Raw genomic sequence first — 21,798 nt, 5'->3', positions numbered from 1 at the left:
CCCACGACTGTCCCGTTGGGGTCTATTCCCTCCTGTCAGCTGTCTCTCCATGCCGTTGCAAGGACTTTCCCCTGTTGTCAGCTGATCTTTCTCAGCAGTCAGATTCAGATTCCCTAGAGAATAATACAAAATTCTAGGGCATGACAAGATGTGGTCAATCACTGCCTCAGCATCAAAGGTCAGTAAAGAGTACAGCATGTGTTTCTTTTATTGTATTTGTTTGGGACTGTGTTGAATCAGTCCTGTGAGAGTGAAATGACTGCTCTGTGCTTCTGAACATGGAAGTTTGTCTGTACTCACCAGAGGAGCATTCTGTAGTGTGCAAGTCCTTGTGAAACTGATAGATCTGGTACGCTTTCTTTACTGTCACTGCATTACATAACCAGGTAATAACACTTGGAGGTTGTAGAGGGGACAACTTGAAACAACTCATGCATTAGCTACATTACGTAAGGAGGCAAAGGAGGAGATTGAAGACAGCTAGAAAAATTTATTCTGTATTCTTAGACTTAATGCCATTCTACACAGCCGTCATCATAAGGATAGGATTTGCAGTGGTGGTAGCAACTTCATGCTGTGGGTATGCTCCTCTGTAGAAGGCCTTGGTAGGCTGAGAAGGGTAGTGGGTAAAATGTAAAAGGGAAATCCTGGAAGAAATCCTGATGCAGTCTGGCAGAAACCTGTAACCTGGGAGATGATTTGTTTTCCAGTAACACAATGAGCTAGAGCATTAACCCCAAATCTCCATGTAAGTGAAGGATTTGGGGCTTGACTTGAACGTTGTTCACTGACAATCTCAATGCAACTTCACAGAGCATGTATTGTATTTTATATTTGTTATGACTTTTCTTTTTCTTTTTTTATAAAACCTGGTGGTTGGGTACTTTTTTAGGCACAATGTTTACATTATGAACATGGACAAGAGACAGTTCTCACAGTGACACAGTAGTTTATAGCTAATCAATGATAAACTTATAAGAGCTGCACTGATGAAGTCTGATCTACATGGAAATGATAATATAATTACAGTTAAGTTTGAGTTCCTGTGGATACCTTTTGTCTTTTATTAAAACAAAAACACATTTGCCTGTGGTCATCGCAAGTGTTTTCCTAATAACATGGTATCATCTACTTGGTAGTTCAACATTTCATCTCCATGACGGTAGAACTTGAAACCACAACAAAAACACAATGACTGCCCTTGTGAATACCGTCCTACCAACCAAACGGAGAGATTTATTACATCTGGTCTCATATATCAACATGTCACTGTTCATTTATTGTCATTTTACCACACAGGGTTATACGATGAAATGTAAGTTAGCCCCTTCATGCTACACATTCATAGAACATATATACAAATATTTTAGTGCTGTCAAAATTAACGCGTTAATTTTGTCGATTAATTTGAAAGAATTAACGCGTAAAAAAAAGTGAACGCAATTAACACGGTTTTGTTTACTTCCGGTGGCGGCTGACCAATAACCTTTTTGAGCGCTAAATCGTACGTCGACACCGCCGCCATTTTGGATGTGGCAAAGTAGAGCTTTGTTTCCCAGATATATTAGTGTGTGTGTTAATGGGTGTATAAGAGGCAGTAACTTAAAGCCCTCACGGAGACTGCGCCCTGGGCGGTCGCCTACATTGCCCATAGCTAAAACCGGCCCTGCTTGTATTAGTTTACGGGCAGATCTGCCACATCCAATATGGCGGACGCGTTAACGTATCGCAGCAATGGACCAACCTGCTCAATGCGGCGTCTATGTATATATGTCTATGATCTATCCTAACTAAAGGAGAGTCTAAAACAAGACAATTTGCACAGTTTGCAAAGCCGAATTTAAATTCCACATAAGTAACACAACTTTAACATATCACCTCAAAGCAAAACACCCTGCTGAAATTACCTCCACGGGACCTCGCCAGTCTACACTACAGGAGTGTGGCACTCGTCAGTATATTTCCTCATTCTAGCTTTTCTCTATTTGCACTGTGCATATGTGCACCTTAAGCCAATAAAATGAATTAACTTAAATATACTTTCTCTGTGTTTATTCTACATTAATTTGATCATTTTACATAAATGCATATTCATTATAAGCTTCAGTCTCAGAAAAATGCAATTAATTTATTGATACATTTATTGATAAATTAATCGCGATTAATCCAACAAATAGTTTTTGAGATATTTAACACTGGATCAATCATCAGACGGACTGACCAACAGACCGCTAGCACTGCCAGTCTTGTGGCAGTTGAAATGCTTCAGAAATAGATATGGTGTATTCATACTGTAGGCTATGCCTCTGTGCTTGGAGCTCTGGGACCTTGAGTTGTACTGGCTGTGAAGAAAGTGTCGTGGAAGGACAAATAATATGTAGATAGAGGAAATCGTATGCCTTAGCTCTGCAAGGAAGGCAGATCGCTGTACATTTCCATAATCTGGGGCTGGCTTTCACTTGAGGAGGGAGCTTGTTTCAATTGTAAGCAGCAATGTTGCAGTGTACCCAGCTACTTTCACACATTGAATGTGCTAATACTCCAAATTCATTGAGTTTTTAGTAAAATAATGTCTACATGTAATGTGTTCCATCTTTTTGTACAAAAAAGAAACACCAAGCTGCTGTAACCTGTGCTTTATTGTAACATCCACGAGTAGTGCTCTGCTAATACAAAGAGAATGTCTGTAAATAGGTCTACTCATTCTTTGGGCCTTCACACTTTCCTTTCGGTCCAAGTCTTTATGGGGGAGAAACTCAAGAGGAGTGGGGGTGGAATGATAAGAGTGAAACCAGACCAATGAGTCAAACTGCTTAAAATATACAAGAGACATATGGGATGAGTGTGTGTATACTATTATATGTGTGTGTTAAGGGGTGAGAGACTATACAGAAGGTATACTGCTCAATCATACATAAACTCATAAACTGTTTACAAGAAGAATAAAACAACCCAGGAACATTTTCTCAAAACAAATCTTGTACTCACAACTAGTGAGCTGTTATAACTAGGATAGAAAGAAAGACTTCTCTGCAAAACAAAGCAAAAGTTGTTATCAAGTCTCTCTTTTAGCAAAGAGATCTTGAGGGAACTTCAATGGGACTGCTTGATTAAATCAAGATTAAATTTTATAAAAAAGAAAAAACTGCCCCTTGAGAATCCCCTGTGGTAGATAAAATTTGATAAAGTGCCCTCTAGGGTTCTGTTACAGTGGAGAAAACATGATGCAGTGCCATATTGGCTGTCCTATACTAGAAATGAGTGTGTTATTACTGTGTATTTAATACAGAGGGGTAGTAGTTGCATTTTAAGTTGCAAAATAAAACAAATTTATTCTAAACTAGGGATTGGAAGTGCTTTATCATACCTGCATCTGATTTTCTGGTGTCTCGCCGTAGAGTGGGTGCCTTATTTTTTTCCGGCCCCTGCCCACCACTAATGTGTGTGTTTGATCTGGTAGATCCAATCATTTAACTTTTTTTGAGTTTCGAGTGTCCCCACAGTTAAAAAAGAATCACCAGCTCTTTTCCTAACGTGCACTCGTTTTCTGGAATAACCTTCCTGCATCAGACAATGTGACTCTGTTGACGACTTTAAATCCAAACTTAGAACTCATTTGTTTACTTTCATTCAGGCTTTCTGGATCGTCCCCAGGATTTTTTTTTGGGATCTGGATCATCATCCCCCTGGAGAGTCAAGTTTCTCTTCTTCTCTCCTCATGTGTGCTGTTTACATGGTCTATCTTCTCAAAAGTCCATGCTTGAGAGGAGGTCCTGTGGCTCAGGTTCAACCAATTTTGTGAGGTTGCTCAACGCGCTCTGGATCCATATTTTTCACTTGTGTTTCACAATCTATAATATATTTATGCTTTGTCATCAGAATGTGTGACTTTTCTTCTTTTTCAATGTTGTACAGATTGTAAAGCTCCCTGAGGTCAATTGTGATTTTAATTTTGGTAATAATAAATAAAATCTGCCTTGACTTATGTTGTTCCACCAACATTACAAAGTTTAAATTGTTTAATCTCATTTCAGTTAAAGGCAGGGTGAAAAGCCTGCATCAAAGCCTCCTCCTGGCTGCATTGCACTGCCTCTGTGATCTCTTTCCAAGAGCTACAATATGTCTCCCTTGTCCCATCCCTAGACCGACCCCTTCATTCCCTCTTCCCTTCCCTTCCGTCAGTCCTACCAGTTGGACTTTCCCCGTGATCTGACTCTCCCACCCAACTTAACACTTGTGCTGTTTCCAGCAAGAAACAGCACAAGTGTGCACAACGATTCTTTGCAATGACCCACTGTAATTCAGACATGCCTACATTAATCATTTCAAAGGGCAATGATATTTAATGCAACCATCTACCTCTGCCAGCCCCTCACACACCAAGAGACAACATACTGTAATGTCGACCAGTGTTAGTCATATACTGGAGAATAATTGGGAAAGTCTGTTTTGCAGTGACATTGTTATCTAGGCATGACCATGTTGTATCAGCTCTCACTAGTTGGTTGTGAACAAGTATTTAACTCTAAATTGTAGTTGTAGTTATATAAGTAATCATGACAGAATGGTGCCTTAGACAATGCACAGAATCCAATGTCCATAACAGGTCAGGAAGACATTGTCACAACACACTTGCTCCCTATTGGCTCTCCTGCATGCATCCCCCTACTAGGGAGGGTGGGATTACCTAAATCACATGTCAGACTGATTAAGAGAGACGATTCAGAGCAGGTGTTGGACTGGAGTTCGGACAATTTGTGAACCGACTGGGTGACAGGCATTGGATTAGTGCCAGGGGCATACGTCAACAGGTAAACCTTTACACCTTTAGCCTGGCAGTCGAACACTCATTTATGAACATTCATATATGCCAAGGCCTGGAAGTCCCAGACACGAGTATCTGGACTGCTCAATTCCCCCGGGTACAGCTGCTGGATCTGATTGCAGCTGTCCTCGAAAGTGCTTGATATTCCACCAGAAGTGCTGCAGTGCTTTTCAGAAGAAGAGACACACCATTCCAATCCAAGTGGATACCCGGTTGGTCTATTTTTAACAGAATCTGCCAAAAGCTGTGTCAAAATACACAGGGGAAGTCAGACAAGGAAATGAGAGACAATCCAGTCCATCAAAACTCCCTCTAGACTCCTGATTGTAAAACTAGACACACAAGAAAACAATTTCACTAAGCAGGCTACTGAAAAAAAACATATGAAGTATTATAGAGTCAGGAAGGTGCTGACGAAGACGCCCTTCCCATCAAATAATACCTGTCGTTGTATGGATGTGAAGACCTTTCTTTTGTGGTAATCCTGGAGACTGGGTCCTGGTGGGGTCTTGTTGTGGACATTGCAGCCATTGCTGGAGGTTAAATGATTGACCAATCACTCCCAGTGCTCCATCGGCCAATTTCAGACTTGAACTTAGTAACATGAAAGTCATGATAAGCCCAACCAGTAAACGGTAATCAATATATACACCTCACGTGACAAGCTTTGTGTGTACTTTGATGAGAGAATCCTTAAGACCTCATTGGACAGCCTTCTCACCATGCGTTCAACTTTCTTCATGGAATAACACGTGCACCATGAAATGTGACTAAAATAGACAACATATTTTGAGGCTATGATGTCTGATTTCTTTCATCTACCTGGCTGAGATGTTCCCACAGCTCTAAAACAGTTTGCTGTATTTATGATGTGTTAGTTAAAATACTATTAAAGCATTAGATTTGTGTAATCACCACATCTAGTAATGTTACCTCTAGGATAACAAGCTGCAGTTGTGCTCTCCTGTTCTTGCTGCAGCTTGTCCCATGTGGTTTGCCCAGAAGCTGTTGTGTTAATATATATCTTAATCCTTCTGATCCTTGTCGAAAATACAACTTCAAACATAATCTGATGTTTATATAAGCCTGGTACCTGACATTTTTAACTTAGAACTTAGGTGGCATGAACACACATAATTAGATAGATGAATTGCTGATGCAGGTTGCTTTATGCAGCAATTCCAGCTGTGCCTACATCATCAGAAACGGACGTTGCTTTACATGTTGCTTCCAAGGAAAGGACACCTCATTACTTTTAAAAGGTTTCCTGTCTCTTTGCAACATTTCGTTGCGTCTCTACATGCATCCTTGGTGTGAGGGACTAAGATACAAGTTAGAGAAACGTGGATGCAGTTTAAGAGACTTGGGATGTACCATTGTCTTAAGCGGAGAAGCTCAGTTGTATGAATGTGTAGTTAAATGCAATGAGAAAAAAGAGTTGGTGGTAGGATAACCATGTTATCAGATCAACATGTGGCAACTGCGGAAATATACAAGTGACATAGGGGACAAGTATGTGTATATAATTACACTGTACGTGTGTTAGAGGAAAGGAGGGGCTGAGTACAGACAAGATTGCTGCTTGAAGATTGGGAGCTCATAAGCTCAAAGAGTTTCCAGGAAAGAAAAAAACAACTCAGGGACATTTTGTCCTAACAAAACCTGTTATGAAAAATGAACTGATGTCATGTCAGCATAGACAGACTGTTTATCGGCCTGCGTCAGCTTTCTCTGTCCTTGCTTCGTTTTTTTTTGGCCTTTATGCCTTTTTAATGATAGGACAGCTGAAGACAGACAGGAAGCAGGGGGCAGAGAGAGGGGGAATGACATGCAGCAAAGGGCCATCCGATGCGGGATTCGAACCGCACAAGGGGCGGCCGCACAACCCACTACGCTACCGACCGCCCCTGTCCTTGCTTCTTTTTGTGTATGAATTAAAATGAATTCCATTTCATTTATATCAAATATATTATTACCACCTCGTTTCCAGGTATAACAGGGATGACTGAGCCAGATCACTCATAAGATGCTAGAAATATGTTATATAAATTAGATATATAAATCTTGTGCACATCTTCAAGACACCACAGGGTGCTGCAGCACCAACTTTGAGAACATCTACAGGCAAAAGTGTTTAACCCTGGTTCACTCAAAGGTGGGGTGAAAAGCCTGCGTCATAGCCTCCTCCAGGCTCCAGGACACTGCCTTCCTGATCTTTGTCCTAGAACTGTTAGACTGTGTCTCCCTGTCCCTCCCCTGCAGCCACATTTCTGTTTCCTTCATTGCATTCTTCCTTCCATCCACCAGGTGCCCTCGAACCTTCCCTCCTTTCCCAAACATTTGACAGCCCCACCCAGCTTCACACCTGTTGTCACTCTCCTGATTGGCTCTGCAGTTGCCTCGCCTTCCTGGCCCACCTCCTCACCTTACTTCACAGTCACGCAAACCTGAAAGCTAACGGGGAGAGATGTACTGTAAGACAGACTCTATTAGCAGGGGACACCAGTTTACCATGTTGCATAGTGATTTACGCTAGCCTGTATTTTCACATAATTAGTGACCAAATGTAAAACGCGAAAACTTTCCAGACTTTCTTTTTGTTGAAAGTGATATCTGAATGACCCTGCAGTGATACGGTGACACACATCAGCCATCAGCATTGTCACTGACCTTGAGCAGTCACAGCCAACACACTGAAACTAAACAACTGGCCGCAGTATCATAGCATTCATATGAAATCATTACATGTCACACTATCTGGGTCACTCAGCCCTGGACTACCTTAAGGTACAAGGCATCTATTTCTCCCTCTATGTGTTCGGGACAGAGGAAGCACATTTTAACCTTATACTTACCTAATACTTGCTGCAGTCAGCTGTAGCAGTGTAGATCAATTTATGTATTACTGTATAAAGTCATTATTAGTGTCGACTGAAACTCCCCTAAAACCAAGTCTCCAGTCAAACATTATCTGCACTCAGTCCCAACAATACAATTACAATTCAGCTTGATGTGATGTGTGATTGGCCAGGCCACTACCACAGCTAGAGTAAGGGAACAAGTTGTGCTCGGTGTATTTGACAGAGTTGGCAGTATGGCCTGACGAGATGTTACCAAAACATTGTCGGCACGCCAAATGGAAGGATTATTTATTAATAATGTTATTATATTACCATGGCTTCTTTGACAAAAGGTATCGAATAGAGTACTCCTTTGGTATTTGTATCACTTTCAGGGAACTGATGTAAACAGCCCCAGTCATTATGAAGAGTGGAAGAACTACAGGGAGGATTTGGCTGATTTCCCTCCTCTCTTTGCCCGGGGGCCTCACAACAGTTCTGAGAAGTGAATTTCTGAAAAGCAAAACAAACTTCTCATTTACACACAGGAGGATATTATGGATTACTTCTCCTTTTTAAAAAGTTCACATCATGCCCACTTTTCCATCTTTCTGTCCACCTCTTGTCTCTCACTGGGACCTGAAAGGCAGAGCTGATTGGTGCTATTGGCGGCAGGTTGCCAAACAATTCACCACAGAGTGGTAGTTTTTATTTTGTTTTGTTGGATCCTTCTGCTAAAGCCAGTGCATGGACTGGTGGGTGGAGTTGAAATTTTCCTCAAAGATAAACAAAAAGGAACATCCAGTACCAAGAGGACAATCCACTACTGGCAGGAAATGTAATTATATGTAATTTGCTACACAAGGCTGGCATAGTAGCTAATGGTAGCCAGACAACTGGGCTATGTAGGCCAGACATCAAGAGGATTTATAATGAGACTGTTTGAACAAAAAGGTAGTATAGTCAAGAAACAAACAAGAAACCAGTTGACCTATTTCTAAGAAGTCTGCTGTTCAAACTTAAAGATAAAAAGAGAGGGGCGAGGTGAATATACAAATAAAGTGAGGTGTACTGAAACAACACCTTATTATACCTTATAAATTATTGGCCTGTATCCAGATGAGTCATCTGTGCTGCTTCTCTGGATTGCAGTCAGAGCGAGAGAATAGTACGAACATGTCATCGCACATTCTCTGAATGTAAGAAATAAGGCAAGAAGCCAAAACACACTTTGATTTACATTTAGAACTCATCTGTCACCTGATCCTTTCATTATGTTGCAGCTTCTCGTTCAGCTGCAGTCTGCTCGGATGTGCTTTGAAAAAGTCAGCAGCGAACAATGTTAAAGTTCAAGTTCAAGTTTGGATGCAGAAAACAGCAGCAGGGTGTAAAATCCAAGCTGTGTGAAACACCCATGGTGGCACTGTCTCAACCTGGTGCAAAGCAATTCTACCAGTGATTTTGTGCACACATATTATGAATTTATTAGTATGAGATTGCTACTATCACACCCCGATATATTTTCTCTCTGTGCCACATGTCTGCTAATAAAAAATAAATTGAACATGTTGAGCTTTGCTAGATTATGTAAACTGATAAACATGATTTGTATGTTTGTGTATTGCAACATTACAAACTCTAGCCCACATAACGTGTTATATAATGTTCAGCGGACATGATGAACAGCTTTTAGGCCAACAGGTAGGTAAACACCTCATTCTCCGAACTGGGCTTAGAGTTTACCTTAAAGAGCCTCACCCTGTTGATGGGGTTAACATTCATAATACAGTTTGCTTATCAGTCATTGGCTGTCCACACTGTGTTAAAACACCCTGAAGGAAATTTGCCTGAATGTTATATATGACTACAGCTCTGCATTTACCATCTAAATGGACTTAACGCTCGGAGACATGTGTTTATATGGCTTTGACAGAAAGACAGTGAAAACAGAAACTCCATCACTCATCAGCCATAGTTCAGATAGTTCTGAACACAGGAATGCTTTTCACACATGACTCTGTTGCCAAATCACATATTATGAAATTCACGGAAGACGCCATAGTGACTGGATCGATAAATGATAACAATGCGGCGAGGGATTTATCCATATAGTAGTGTCAACAATCTCTCCCTAAAGGTTGAAAAAAAAAATGAAGGATGTAAGTGGTGATTTTGCATCCAAAATAGCTGAGACCACAAACAACAGGAAGTGCCACAGCTCCAGGACATTTACACCACCAGCTGCAGATGGTAAAGTATCATCAGCCACCTAGCACACTGTGTTTTCACTCCTTCCCTTAAAAACATGTAAAGACCATCAGAGCTCTGCCTTCAAGACAGTTTTTACCACCAGGCAGTCAGAATAATGAACAGCAGACCCCTTATATAACTCAGTGATTTACTATTTTGTGGGGTGTTTTGTTTATTGCTTTTGTTTGTATATATTTTTTCATTTATATAGCCATTTTAATGTGCATGCTACTTTTAAAGTATGTCTATAAAGGTGAAGTTGAACTGTGGCTGTGAGTGTTTTTCTCCGAACTCACAGAGACTCCAGTGCTTTGTAGTTTGTGTGACCAGCACCCTGCTGTTTGTTTAGGAGGACAGTCTGCAGTGTTTCAGTTCAGTGTGACCTACAAATAATATATAATATACGTTTGTCTGCATCCTAATCGTTTAACGGTGGGTTGAAAACGTGAAAAACTAACCTTGACTTGATATGACACATCCAAGTACCTCCCTTCCTTATACATTTCAGTGATAGTGAGTAAAATGTTTATTAGTGCTTGTCAGGTTATTACTGAATATAAGCTGCAAGCCAAGCAGTGTGCATATGTGCATAGCATGACATTTATGATAACAGAATACTTTTACCATATTAGATTTGAGTATGTAACATTTAACATACCTTAATAAATATACACAGATATACAGCTGCAATATAATTGCAGCTGTATATCTGTCAGTAGTGAACACACAGACCCAGCAGGCTCACACTGCCATGCCACGAGAGAGCTCACTCAGTATTTTTCCATGACGTCTCTAGTGTGTGTGTGTGTGTGTTTGTGTGTGTAGTGTATTTCCTCTTACTATTGTGCAGAAAATGGAAGCCTATAGGAACTTGTATTTTCACTTGCAGAAATCAGAGAGCTGGCCATACCAGATCTGCAACACAGTGACACTTAGTAACACTTACTGTATGTACTTATGTATAACACCACTGTATGACGGGTTACATAACACCATAACTAACTTGTGATATGATTGAGAAACCTTTTTAATACCTAGATGAGCAGATAAAAAGGATGTGAAACAAAGCAATATAGAGTATTGGTTACTGTGTTTAGGAGCTTTACAAGTGACAGAGGCTAATTTACTAAATTTGTTAGTTGTTAGTAACATCACGAATTCAAGAGATTTTTTCTGTGAGGGTTGACATGTTAGGGTTAGTTTAGTCTAATCTGCTCTTGATCGCTCTTCTTAAGAAGTTAAGAGGTGTGGTTTGTTTGTTTTTTGGTTTGTCATATTCATCCACAATTGTCAAATGGATTTGACATAACGTAACTCATAACTTTAATCTTATAAATTTGTCTTAATAAGAGAACCAGCTTATAGTACACTAAACCTGTAATGAGACACTAAGTACCTATTCAATTATTCAAGTCAAAGGATTGGCTCCAGTCCAAGGTGGGATACAGTTTACTACAACTAATTAAACTTGTCACGAACCAGAAGCTGGACGGCAAGTGCATAGCAGATAGAGTTAAAATGCAGTTTACAAAGACAAGATCAACAAAACAGCGATTAGGCAAACACACACACTCACTGGAAACAGGCAGAATGTTGGCAACGCCTAGTGTGTTAGAGAGCCAGGGGTCGGGCCGAGAATAAAGACACACTGAGTGGAGCAAAGAGAGGGGTGGGGAGACGAGAGGTGCTGAGTCAGGCTGAGGATCAGTTCAGATCAGTTTTAGTTGCTTGGTGGCCAGAAGTGCCATTTATATTTATTAAGACCTGATTAAATGATCTGACTAATTGATTATTCCTATCATTAACAGTCCACAACTTCAATTATATTGTTCCTAAGCTGTAGACTATAGAATTGAGACAGATAATATGAAATGTGATACTGAAGTGTAGGTAACCAAACAGTTTGTTTGTGTTATTGTGTAACCTCTGTGTCTTAACATGTTAGTGCAACGTGACCACAGTACAGCAATAAATACACTTATTTCAGTCTGAATTCTTCTTCCCCTCCATCCCCACCCCTCAACGCTATTTTGCAAGAGCACTGCCACATGCTTACTGTGCACGAGACCACTGTGACTGGTTTAAAGAGATGCAAATAGAATGATGATTGGTTCAGACAGACCCTTCTGCAACGCTGCCACAACACTAAAATCAAGTGTTAGACAGGTCTGGCCATGTGAGATGATACTTGAGTAAACCGACATATCAAACAGACATTCCTGTGATTACCAGCTCAATCTGCACCACATTTTGGCAATTTTCTGATGTGAAAACAAAATCTAAGATCATGAATTGTATTCTTGTTCACAGCTACATCCTTTTGAGTTGAGTTTTTTAAAATATGATTATTATTAGTATTATTTACAATACAGTATGCCCCCATTAACACTATTTCTGTTTCCGCAGCTTTAGGAACATGGTTGGTGTTGGGATCTTTTTATGACACCAGTCTCATCACAAAGAAACGTGTGTCAGGGATTCTTGTCTAAATTTATGATGGAGGCCAAAGTCTTCCTGTTCCAAAATAGATTGACCCATATCTTAAGTCAGCGACCTTTTTAGGCCCCATACAACCCCATCCATCTCTGTCAGAAGCATAAGGTGACAATGTCATGCTGGCAAAAGGTTAACTTGAGACATGTCATTAAATAAGTTGCTTTCTCTTTGCAACTTATATAACATATTCAGTGTATTCAGCTAAGCCAGGGGACCAAGTACTGCAGGATCACAGCCATGATGAGAGAGCCGACAGTAGCACACAAGGCCAGCTGCTGAAGATTATCTGCCCTTCAAGGCTCATGTTTCATGAATGTAAGAGCAAATTTATCTCACTGGCATGATTTGTAGAGAGGACAAAAATGATTACATAACACCAAGAAGTGTATCAGTGTCTGTGTGGCACAGAGGGGATATATGTCTCTATTATTATTACAGTATGGCAATATTAATAGTCTTTAGACAGCTTACCAAATAGAATTAACATCAATATATTATATTATATAATAACAATAATAATAATAATAGTAATAATAATACTAAAATTATATTATTAATGTGGAGCAGAGTAACACAAACAAACACACTGATCTACCTCAGTTTTACAACATGCACATTTTTTTTACAATACTAAAAACACACACACACACACACACACACACACACACACAGAAACTATAAAAACAAACACAAGAACAGATTCTGAGAAGCTGCAACTTAATTTGGAGATTAGACTGAACTAAAGTCACCAAAATGATCGATAATAATTACTGGGATCGTTCCTTGAGGCGAGGCAGGGACATACGTGGACTAGTCTATCAATTGGAGCTTAGTTGACACCACTATGCTTCAACTGAACTGCTTGACAGTTAGTTTAATAGTGTTGGACACCTTTTGGAACTATCTATTTAACTTCTTGGCACTGAAACACCAGTAATACCTGTGAGGCAGAACTGTAAATCTGTGTATTGTTATTTCAGGGTTTTGACAGTCCGATGAAACTCTGTATGCCAGTAGCTCGTTTCAAGCACACCGTGCCCTTAAGGCGTGGAGAGCATGGGGAGAGAGGGAGCCAATGAATAACATGTGAGATATGTTTCCAACAGATCATGTGGTCATCTTGATTTAAAGCTCAAACCACATTTTTTACACACATCTAAAAGTGAATTACCCTGAATAGTCCTTTAATTATAGCCTGACACAACCTTTCAAGTAACAACACGTTTTAATAAAGACCGTTAAGATGAAAAGCGCAGATTGGCAAGCTAAACAAAAGTTAAATGATCACTTCATATGAGTCACAAACAAACATTTTCTCACTTAGCTCTGATACTAACCATGTAGATTGATTTGATTTTTATATATCTGCAACTTCTACCGTTACCCCAAAACACAGGCGGTGAATACAGTTTTGTTTGTACAGCTCAAAGCCGCTTCTCTGTTCAACATCTACACTTACCACGGACCCTTCATTAATACCTATCCACCAGATGCCCCTTTTTCTTCTTCGATTCCAGATCCTGCCACTCCCATCCGCCCTAAGATTGCCTCTTTCCCCTCACTTGAGCTTCTTCGCCCATGTCCCCACCTGCACCCACATTCCCAGAGCAGCTTCTCACTACATGTACCAACCCCAGCACCCTAGTTGCTTCGTCAGTTTGTCCTAGCTATGTTCCTATTTGTTGATTTTGGCTTTCTGTTACCTGGACCTGTGTCTGCCTGTACGCCCTTCCTGAGTTGCAACAAAACCAATTGAAATTTACATTTGAAAAACAAAAGCAATGTTTATTTCTTGGTTTCCATGAAACTGTTTAGTTTTTAAAGATTCTCAGGTCATTAAAGGGCACAAATCTCCATTGTGTCTGTGTGTTTTTTTCTGACAGTACAAAAATACCTCAATGGCAACTATTAACAGTTCAAAATAAATTTATTAAACTTTGTGCTTCCTCAAAATATACACACTTCATAATAAAAGTTCAAGACCATAATAAAATTCAGGCTGGAAACTTTACAAAAAGAAAGTTATGATCCAGTCTGTAATATCGGCTGTAAGGCAACTCCACGTCTGTTCTCGTCACACTCAGCATCACCTCCATTTTCTCTGAGCTCCTGTGTGACAGCATCTGCTGGTGATGCAGTAACACTATGTTTTACTTTGAAAATGTCCCACCTTTGAGGCAACAGGCCGTGGTTGAACATGAACAAAGCCAGCAAGGAAAAAAGTAAGGTGGTTACAAAAGTGCAGAGCATGGCGACTGTCCTGACAGGGGCCTTTTGGACGTAAATGCCTTCTTCCAATGTGCAACCAGGAAGATGAAGAACAACAGGAAGACCTACAGTGTTCTCGCCCAACAGAATCCTTACAGTCAGCCCTATGATGTAACCCACCATGGCACCATAACCGTTTGTCACTTTGAAGAAGAGCACGGAGACCAGATGGGGGAACATAAGGGTGTAGGAGACGTCAGCACCAAGAAGCCAGAGGATCAGGGTGCTCTTGGTGTAGAACGTTATAGATGTTCCAACCAGACCCACCACCACCACTGTGACACGAATCACCCATTGCATTTCATTGTCAGATGCCTAGGGACATGGAGTCATACAAAAGAGATTCTTATATACTTATGTGTTCCTGAAGGGATTGTTTTGATTTGGTCAAGCTTTCTTAGTTTGTGACACACTGTGCGACTGAGCTGCCGCCATCAACATTTTGTACTCTACCTGTTCACGTAGGATGTTCTTGTAGATGTTTGAGGTGAAAACAGACGTTGCAGACAACAGGCCCGAGTCTGTGGATGACATGACAGCAGCGGCCACGGCTCCAATTCCAATGATTGAGACGTAAGACGGAGTGAGGTACTGTAAGGTCAGAGGCAGGATCAAACTATGCTCCCCACGTACATATGGAGCTGGAGATCCGTACAGCGTCAGGTTCCAGTCTGGACATGAGAAAAACAAGTTAAATACTTTCCCCGTCACAACATCCAATGCTAAATGTTCACTGGCTAGTTGCTAACTTTGTCTGTCTGACGTTAAGTGCGGGGCAGGTAGAGTTCATAGAGGTTTATCAGGACTTGTACTGTAATGAGAAATGGGGTTAATGAGATTGGTGAGAGTGAATCATGTCCAAAAGAGGGGTAATACAACGTGGGGCTGGAGCCAGGTGGAGGTAAGGTACACCTTGGACAAGTCACCAGCTTTTTGCACGTCGGCTTTGAGTTAAAATGCTCTCTATGTAATCTTTAGAAAACCTGTACTTGAAAGGCGTGAGCGAGCATCATCCTGGGCATCGGCTAAAAGTGACTTACATGACACTGAACACTCAAATGAACACCGACAGCTTGGAAATAAATTACAATCACACTCAGCATATCGTAACCATCTAAAATGTTCCTATATTTTATTTGGACCAAGATAATAACCAGCTTACTCCTGCCTTTCATTGGTCTTGGCTCATAGAAATCAATAATTATTTATAAACCCTTTCTTCATACTGTATAATTTGTTGTTGGCTTAAATTAACATTGTTTGTCTTAGTGCATAGGTTAGTATCATGGACATGATGGTAGAGAAGTCATTTGGCAAGCTGTAAGATATCTACTCAGATTGCTAACAATAAACTTAGCAAGCTAAGGTTAGCTAGCCAGGGGTAACCAATGGACACCAGCCAATTTACCAGCTACAGTAGATCAGCCCCGGGACTCAACAGTCTGGAGGCAAATGAGAAAGACATGAAAGGGAAAGATATGTTGAAACATGTTCACCTGTTAGCAATAATCTGTGATTAATGATACAATTAAATACATCTTAATACTACAACCAAAAAGCGGCAATGACCAACAACCAAGAATGCATCAAATTAATGGAAAACCCTGAGGCCATTTCACATGGAATAATGTGTCACAAAGCATACATAAAATAGGTAAAGGAAAAAGAAGACAACACAAAATAAATAGAAATACATTGTACATGGGAGTTTGTAGTGTAGATATAATTTTACTGTCACTAATATGGAAAATAGTGACCCAGCTAAAAAACAAAGCTGAGGCGGCCTTACCTAAATCTGCACAGCAGACACAGCATCTATGTGTCATGAAAATGTGCTAAACATGAGCTACGCTCTCATATTAATGTGGTAATGTACAGAGGCCATATGATGGCAGCTATCTCTCAATATATTACAATTGAAAGGGCCTCCTGATCACAATGTAAATGTCTGTATATAAGGTATGTCATCTCTAACCTGTGGAGGCAGCAACAGCCCCAACCAAGGCAGGGGGGATACCCAGTATGGCGATGACAAGGGCAGCAGCATAGCAGGTGAGCTGGGCTGTTAGTGGTGAGGAGGCGGACAGCGTCCTCTGGTGGAAGCTCTGAAATGAAACACTTCCAAGACCCTGGAATAAAATGACAGGGAGAGAGGCATGAGGAAGATGAGTGAAGAAGGAAATATACTGATGTACAGATATCACCACTCACTTATTCTTATTCTCACTACACTTCTCTTATTCTCACTACACTTCTCTTATTCTCACTACACTTAAATTCTCTATTTCATCTTACTTGCCTTTCTTGTCTTTGTGTCCACACAGTGTAAAGTAACAGTTCTAACTTTTCAACCTGTTAGCTGAACTTTACCTCCACACACTAGGAATATCTTGTGCTCCTACCAGTGGGACTCACTAAAAAAGTGTTTTTTACTTCAATACTTGCCCTGGAATTATTTTGCTCTGGGAGGTGATTTCAACATTACCTGCATTGGTCAGTGATTTTAATCCCGCTGTGAGTACATACTGGATGTGAGTGATGTGAGTAAAAGAAGCCTGTAGCTCAACAAATGGGCTGTTGTAATGTCAGCCACAGACAGGTTTTCTATTAAAAATATTACAGACAACATGCTGAAATTGACAGTGAATATTTTATTATTCTTTACATTCTCTCTCTCCCTCTCTTCCCACATTTTTCCTCGACCACCATGAGCCAATTATCTTGCTGCTGTCAAAGTTTAAGACTATTCGTCTCTCTGCTGTTGTCGGTTGTCATTTCGATCAAATGAATCTGAATGTCACATTTCTTCTTTTTTTTTTTTGTTTAAGGCTTGTCATAGAAAGCTGATGTCTGATTCCTCAGCCAAGAGAAGAATCGTCTCTTCTCCTAACCAGTTCTCTGCTCCCCTAATCTCATCTGCTAGTCCAGGACTCAACGGCTACCAACAACACCATGATTGCTACCATACAGCCTCTGGCTAATTCCAGCAAGCAATCCATGTACACCTTCAGCCTCTGCCTCATCATCAGCATGCCTCATTGCTGTTAGGGCTCCATGTCACAACCTGCCTCCACCTTCAACCAGAGCTTCACATCCATTCTGCCTCAAGGAAACATTCTCCAGCAAATGTTCCTGATCAAACATTTTGAAATGAAATGCTGGTCATGCTCCTTGGATCTACCCAAGCTATTTCCAGGACTACCTGCGGGAACATGGTACACGGCTCCCCTCTTTCCCTACAGTACAGTTTCAGTCTCAATCCTCTGGCCTCATCTCTGATCATTAACAGCCTGCCCCAGTGCAAAACTCACCCTCAACTCAAAGATCACCTGATTTATGGGTTAGGCTGAATATCCCGAGCACCCCCCGTCTGATGATGGTGTGTGTCAGTCTAGCTGTGTTGTACAGGTTAATATTTTTCTTTTGTGGTGGGGATGACGATGTCAAGATGTTGTCTAATCGACAATGACTCCTCACATCCCACTCTTGAATTTATTTTTATTACGACCATATGTCAAATAAATGAATGTGATCATTCTTCAAGTCTGTTTTCTGACTGAGTATAAGTAAAATACTGAAGCTCACAAGCATTAAAAAGTCATCAATCCACTTCCAGATGCTGTCGTGGTCCAGAGTGCCGATCCAGGGTTCTTGGAAGGTGTGGTTGAACGCAGTCTGGGCAATGTTTGTAGAAGTAGGGTTGAGGAGCAGGAAAGGGATACACAACCACTGCAAACAAATATTGAGATCATCAAACTGAAGACTTTAGCATAAGACCAGACAACTGTCTGTCATAGATGATTTATGAACAGTTTCCTGTCTGTTGGAGGTTTAAAAGTTCAAAAGGTTTACATCTTTAAAATGAACATGTGCTGCTGTACAAGATACTGTAACTCACCAAACTGATGAAAACTAGAGAGAGCTGGATGATGTCAGTGTAGGCCACTGAATAAAGGCCTCCTAACAAAGTGTAGATAATGGCCACAGCTGATGAAATCCAGACAGAATAGACAAAGGGCAAGTCCAGAATCACACTCATAGTTGCTCCTGTAAGACAGAACCACAAATTTAAATGCTTTAATTGCGTCCATTAATTAAAACATTTGTGGTTTTAATTAAGTAGATGAAGTATGTTTACCTAAGCCAAGCAGAGTACAGGACACCCACAGCAGATCCACCAGCAGAACGGGCAGCACTAGAGCACCACTCAGTACTTTGCCATACCTAATCTGGAATGGGTCCATCATGGTGATATACTTCTTGTCCCTCATTGGCTTGGCAAAGAAAATACCACCTTGTGCAATATATGAGATATTAAGCATTACATTGTATTTACTCTGTGAATAAATGAATACAAATTTTTACTTAGCGTACGTAACATACACTGTGTATTGCGCTGCCTATATAAAGCATTGTATAATTTACTAACGCACCCAATGTGCTGCATAGAAATGATACATTTATGTCAGACATTATTAAGATGAGCACAGCATTCTGCCTCTATAGCATGTGTATGACTCGTCTTACCAAATATGAAGGACACAGAGTAGTGTAAAGGCATCAGAGCCCATATTAAGCCCATTTTAGGATTATACACCGCCTCAGCCACACCCAGGATAAAACCACCTCCGACCCATGTAGCTGCAGAATGACACACAAACACACGCACACACACTTTAAATATAATATACTGTCTTTTTGCGTTGCAAGTGAGTATATAGCAGTAAGAAATTTGGTAACTGGACAGTTGATGTCTCCTGTGGAAGACGGTACAGCATTAGCACGTGAATACTTGTGGGAGGGCAACAGTCTGTGAAAAAACAATGATCCACACAGTAACCACATCTGCAATGTATCACATTATTGCTCTATAACATGTGTATAACTGTATCTGCATTTATGTAAACAGATTTATAAACATATAAAAAAAATCTCTGAATGCGTTCTAAAATTTGTGAATGTACACAGGAAACTGGGCAACTGAGTCCGAAGTAGGCAAACCTCTCCAAAAGGGAGCAGGCAAATATTTAAGTCTAACAGAAGATGTACTCTAGAAGAGGCAGGTTCAGGTTTTAGATAAACAAAACAAACAGATAACAGAAATGTTTCCATTGCCTTGAATCAGACCGCCGAATGTTGAGTAACATGTAATCCAACTAAGCTGCCCCTCAATATAATGATACCCACAGGATAACTGAACTGCAATCGTAGTTAGTCTTCTCCTTAAATGTTGAATACTATTTTGTTTTGAATGTTATCTAATATAAATATACAACGTCTGCCTGAGTCAGCCTGCACACACACACACACACACACACACACTTTTGCATTGATCCTAAAAATGGATGTTTCGGTCATAAGGATCTTCCTCAAGATATCAAACATGAAGAGCTTAAGTGCATGATAGGTCACAGCTGTGTTGGAGGTATGTCCACGATCACATGCAGCACCGTGTTCAAACAACAGTACCGTCAAAACATACAGGCAACTCAATATTTTCTTAAGTTTAACAAGATGATGAACCTGTTAGCTTGTGGAAACAGTTTTTTTTATCCCAAACTAATGAGACAAAGTACTTGATGTCAAGACACCAGGGTTAACAAATAACTCTCAGCATTTTCAAACACCTGCAGGCAAATTAACAACAAAATAAAACAAGAGCAACAGAAGAGACTAACATACCAGTCATGGTGAAAATGCCAACCACCAGGTTGATATTTCTGTCTCCAAGGAGCACCACTTCAGTCCTGTCTCCATGGCTCTTCCTCTCAGCCTTCCTGGACTTTCGGGCGGCCCACACCCCTGTCCCCAAAATCAGGATATAGAACAAGACCACTGCAACCACACCGGGGATGTTCAGAACCATGGTGGTCAACCATCAGCCAAAGAGCACACTGGCAGGCAGGGGACTTGGATGGATATCAAACACAGATACTGGGCATGGACAGAGTGTTTGCAGAAGCAATGGTCATGGTCACAAACACCTGAGTACACAAGCAAAGTCTGGAAGAGATAAAGTTGTCCAAAGTACACAAAAGCTTGCTAGCATCACTGCATTGACTTGAATAGTAGTATAAACATGATAATAATTAAGGTCCCGTTCCATTCAGGTCAAACAGGGTCAGGGTGCTGCTGTGGTGCATGTTGGTTAACAGGAAAGTCTCTGCTGCACTAAACTGAACTGAGCCTTAATTAGTATCATTGGAAACACCTGTGTTGAGCCTAATATTTCATGTCGAAATGGCTGCTGTGAAAAAGGTCCATTATTAAGTTTTAATTAAAGACGGTAATAAATAAGGGCAATTAAAAGTTTACTTTTTAACACATTAATTACTGAGTTACTGCCATTATCAAACAAACTGAAACCTCCGTGACTAGAAAACAGCTTGAAACAGGCATCTGAACATGAGCGAGGTTTGGGCCACAACTAGCTAGTTAGCTAAATAGCACCGTGTACACACCACTGTAAATATGACTTTATGACTTGGACAGTTAATTTATTAAATAAATCCATTCATCGCCGGAAGGGCATTAACAAAGACACAGGGCCATATGCCATTAGCCCAGTAACAAATGGTGCTCTAATAAATTCAGGTTTAGCATACAGTACATTACTAACTTTCATCGCAGTTGTTCTAGTAGCTAACAGAGTTTTTACAGCAGGACACATTTAACAATGAAAACCGTCATTTCCAAACAGAAATCACGGTTTTATTAATAACTCACCTTTGAAAGGACCAGGCCCATCTGCGCATGCGTGCCACCTCAGATACAAGGACCACGATCACCAATATTTATAATCGGCATCCATCTATCCATTGTTTGTAGCCGCTTATCCTCATCAGGGTCACGGTGGGGCTGGAGCCTATCCCCAGATGAGAGGCGGGGTACACACTCACATTCACACCTACTAGTAATTTAGAGTCACCAATTACCCTTTTTTCACAAACCCAAACCTAAACTCACCTCACTCACATGTACACAGTGGTTAGTGAGTGCACATTAATGGTTTTACAGTTACAAGCTGTAGAGTTTATTTCGAACAAACAGTTTTAACACAAATATCCTCTCCACTCACGTTCAAGCTTGCATGCTTTCTTTAATTACATGTTATTCTTC

The 21,798-nt window shown here is 40.5% G+C and overlaps 1 protein-coding gene across 3 annotated transcripts; it reads right to left on the bottom strand.

The window, feature by feature from the left end:
* Positions 1–14,317: 14,317 nt before the first annotated feature.
* On the bottom strand, positions 14,318–21,532 carry LOC104922795 (high-affinity choline transporter 1). Of its 3 annotated transcripts, none has more exons than XM_027282327.1 (9): positions 21,406–21,532; positions 20,362–20,613; positions 19,207–19,320; positions 18,818–18,973; positions 18,578–18,726; positions 18,265–18,408; positions 16,655–16,808; positions 15,133–15,350; positions 14,318–14,994 (listed from the first exon to the last, which is right to left on the bottom strand). In XM_027282327.1, exons 2-9 carry the CDS (start codon positions 20,543–20,545, stop codon positions 14,434–14,436), a joined length of 1,680 nt encoding a protein of 559 aa, XP_027138128.1. In that variant the 5' UTR covers positions 20,546–20,613; positions 21,406–21,532; the 3' UTR covers positions 14,318–14,433. The 3 variants fall into 3 exon arrangements, with proteins under 3 accessions (XP_027138128.1, XP_027138127.1, XP_027138126.1); XM_027282326.1 differs by having other exon boundaries at positions 20,362–20,663; positions 21,406–21,526; XM_027282325.1 differs by lacking the exon at positions 21,406–21,532 and having other exon boundaries at positions 20,362–20,825.
* Positions 21,533–21,798: the final 266 nt, after the last annotated feature.

Source organism: Larimichthys crocea, chromosome X (assembly GCF_000972845.2).
Source record: "Larimichthys crocea isolate SSNF chromosome X, L_crocea_2.0, whole genome shotgun sequence".
NCBI classification, from domain to species: domain Eukaryota; kingdom Metazoa; phylum Chordata; class Actinopteri; family Sciaenidae; genus Larimichthys; species Larimichthys crocea.
The sequence above is the reverse complement of the archived record's forward strand: the minus strand, read 5'-3'. Positions and strand labels throughout refer to the sequence as shown.

Excerpts from the sequence above, each read along its gene's own strand:
- LOC104922795 (XM_027282327.1), bottom strand. The coding sequence starts at position 20,545 with ATGGTTCTGAACATCCCCGGTGTGGTTGCAGTGGTCTTGTTCTATATC. Across the intron at positions 15,351-16,654 it reads GGCTGTTGCTGCCTCCACAG|ACTGGAACCTGACGCTGTAC; the intron begins GTTAGAGATGAC and ends TCTCATGTCCAG. Across the intron at positions 14,995-15,132 it reads AGAACATCCTACGTGAACAG|GCATCTGACAATGAAATGCA; the intron begins GTAGAGTACAAA and ends CCATGTCCCTAG.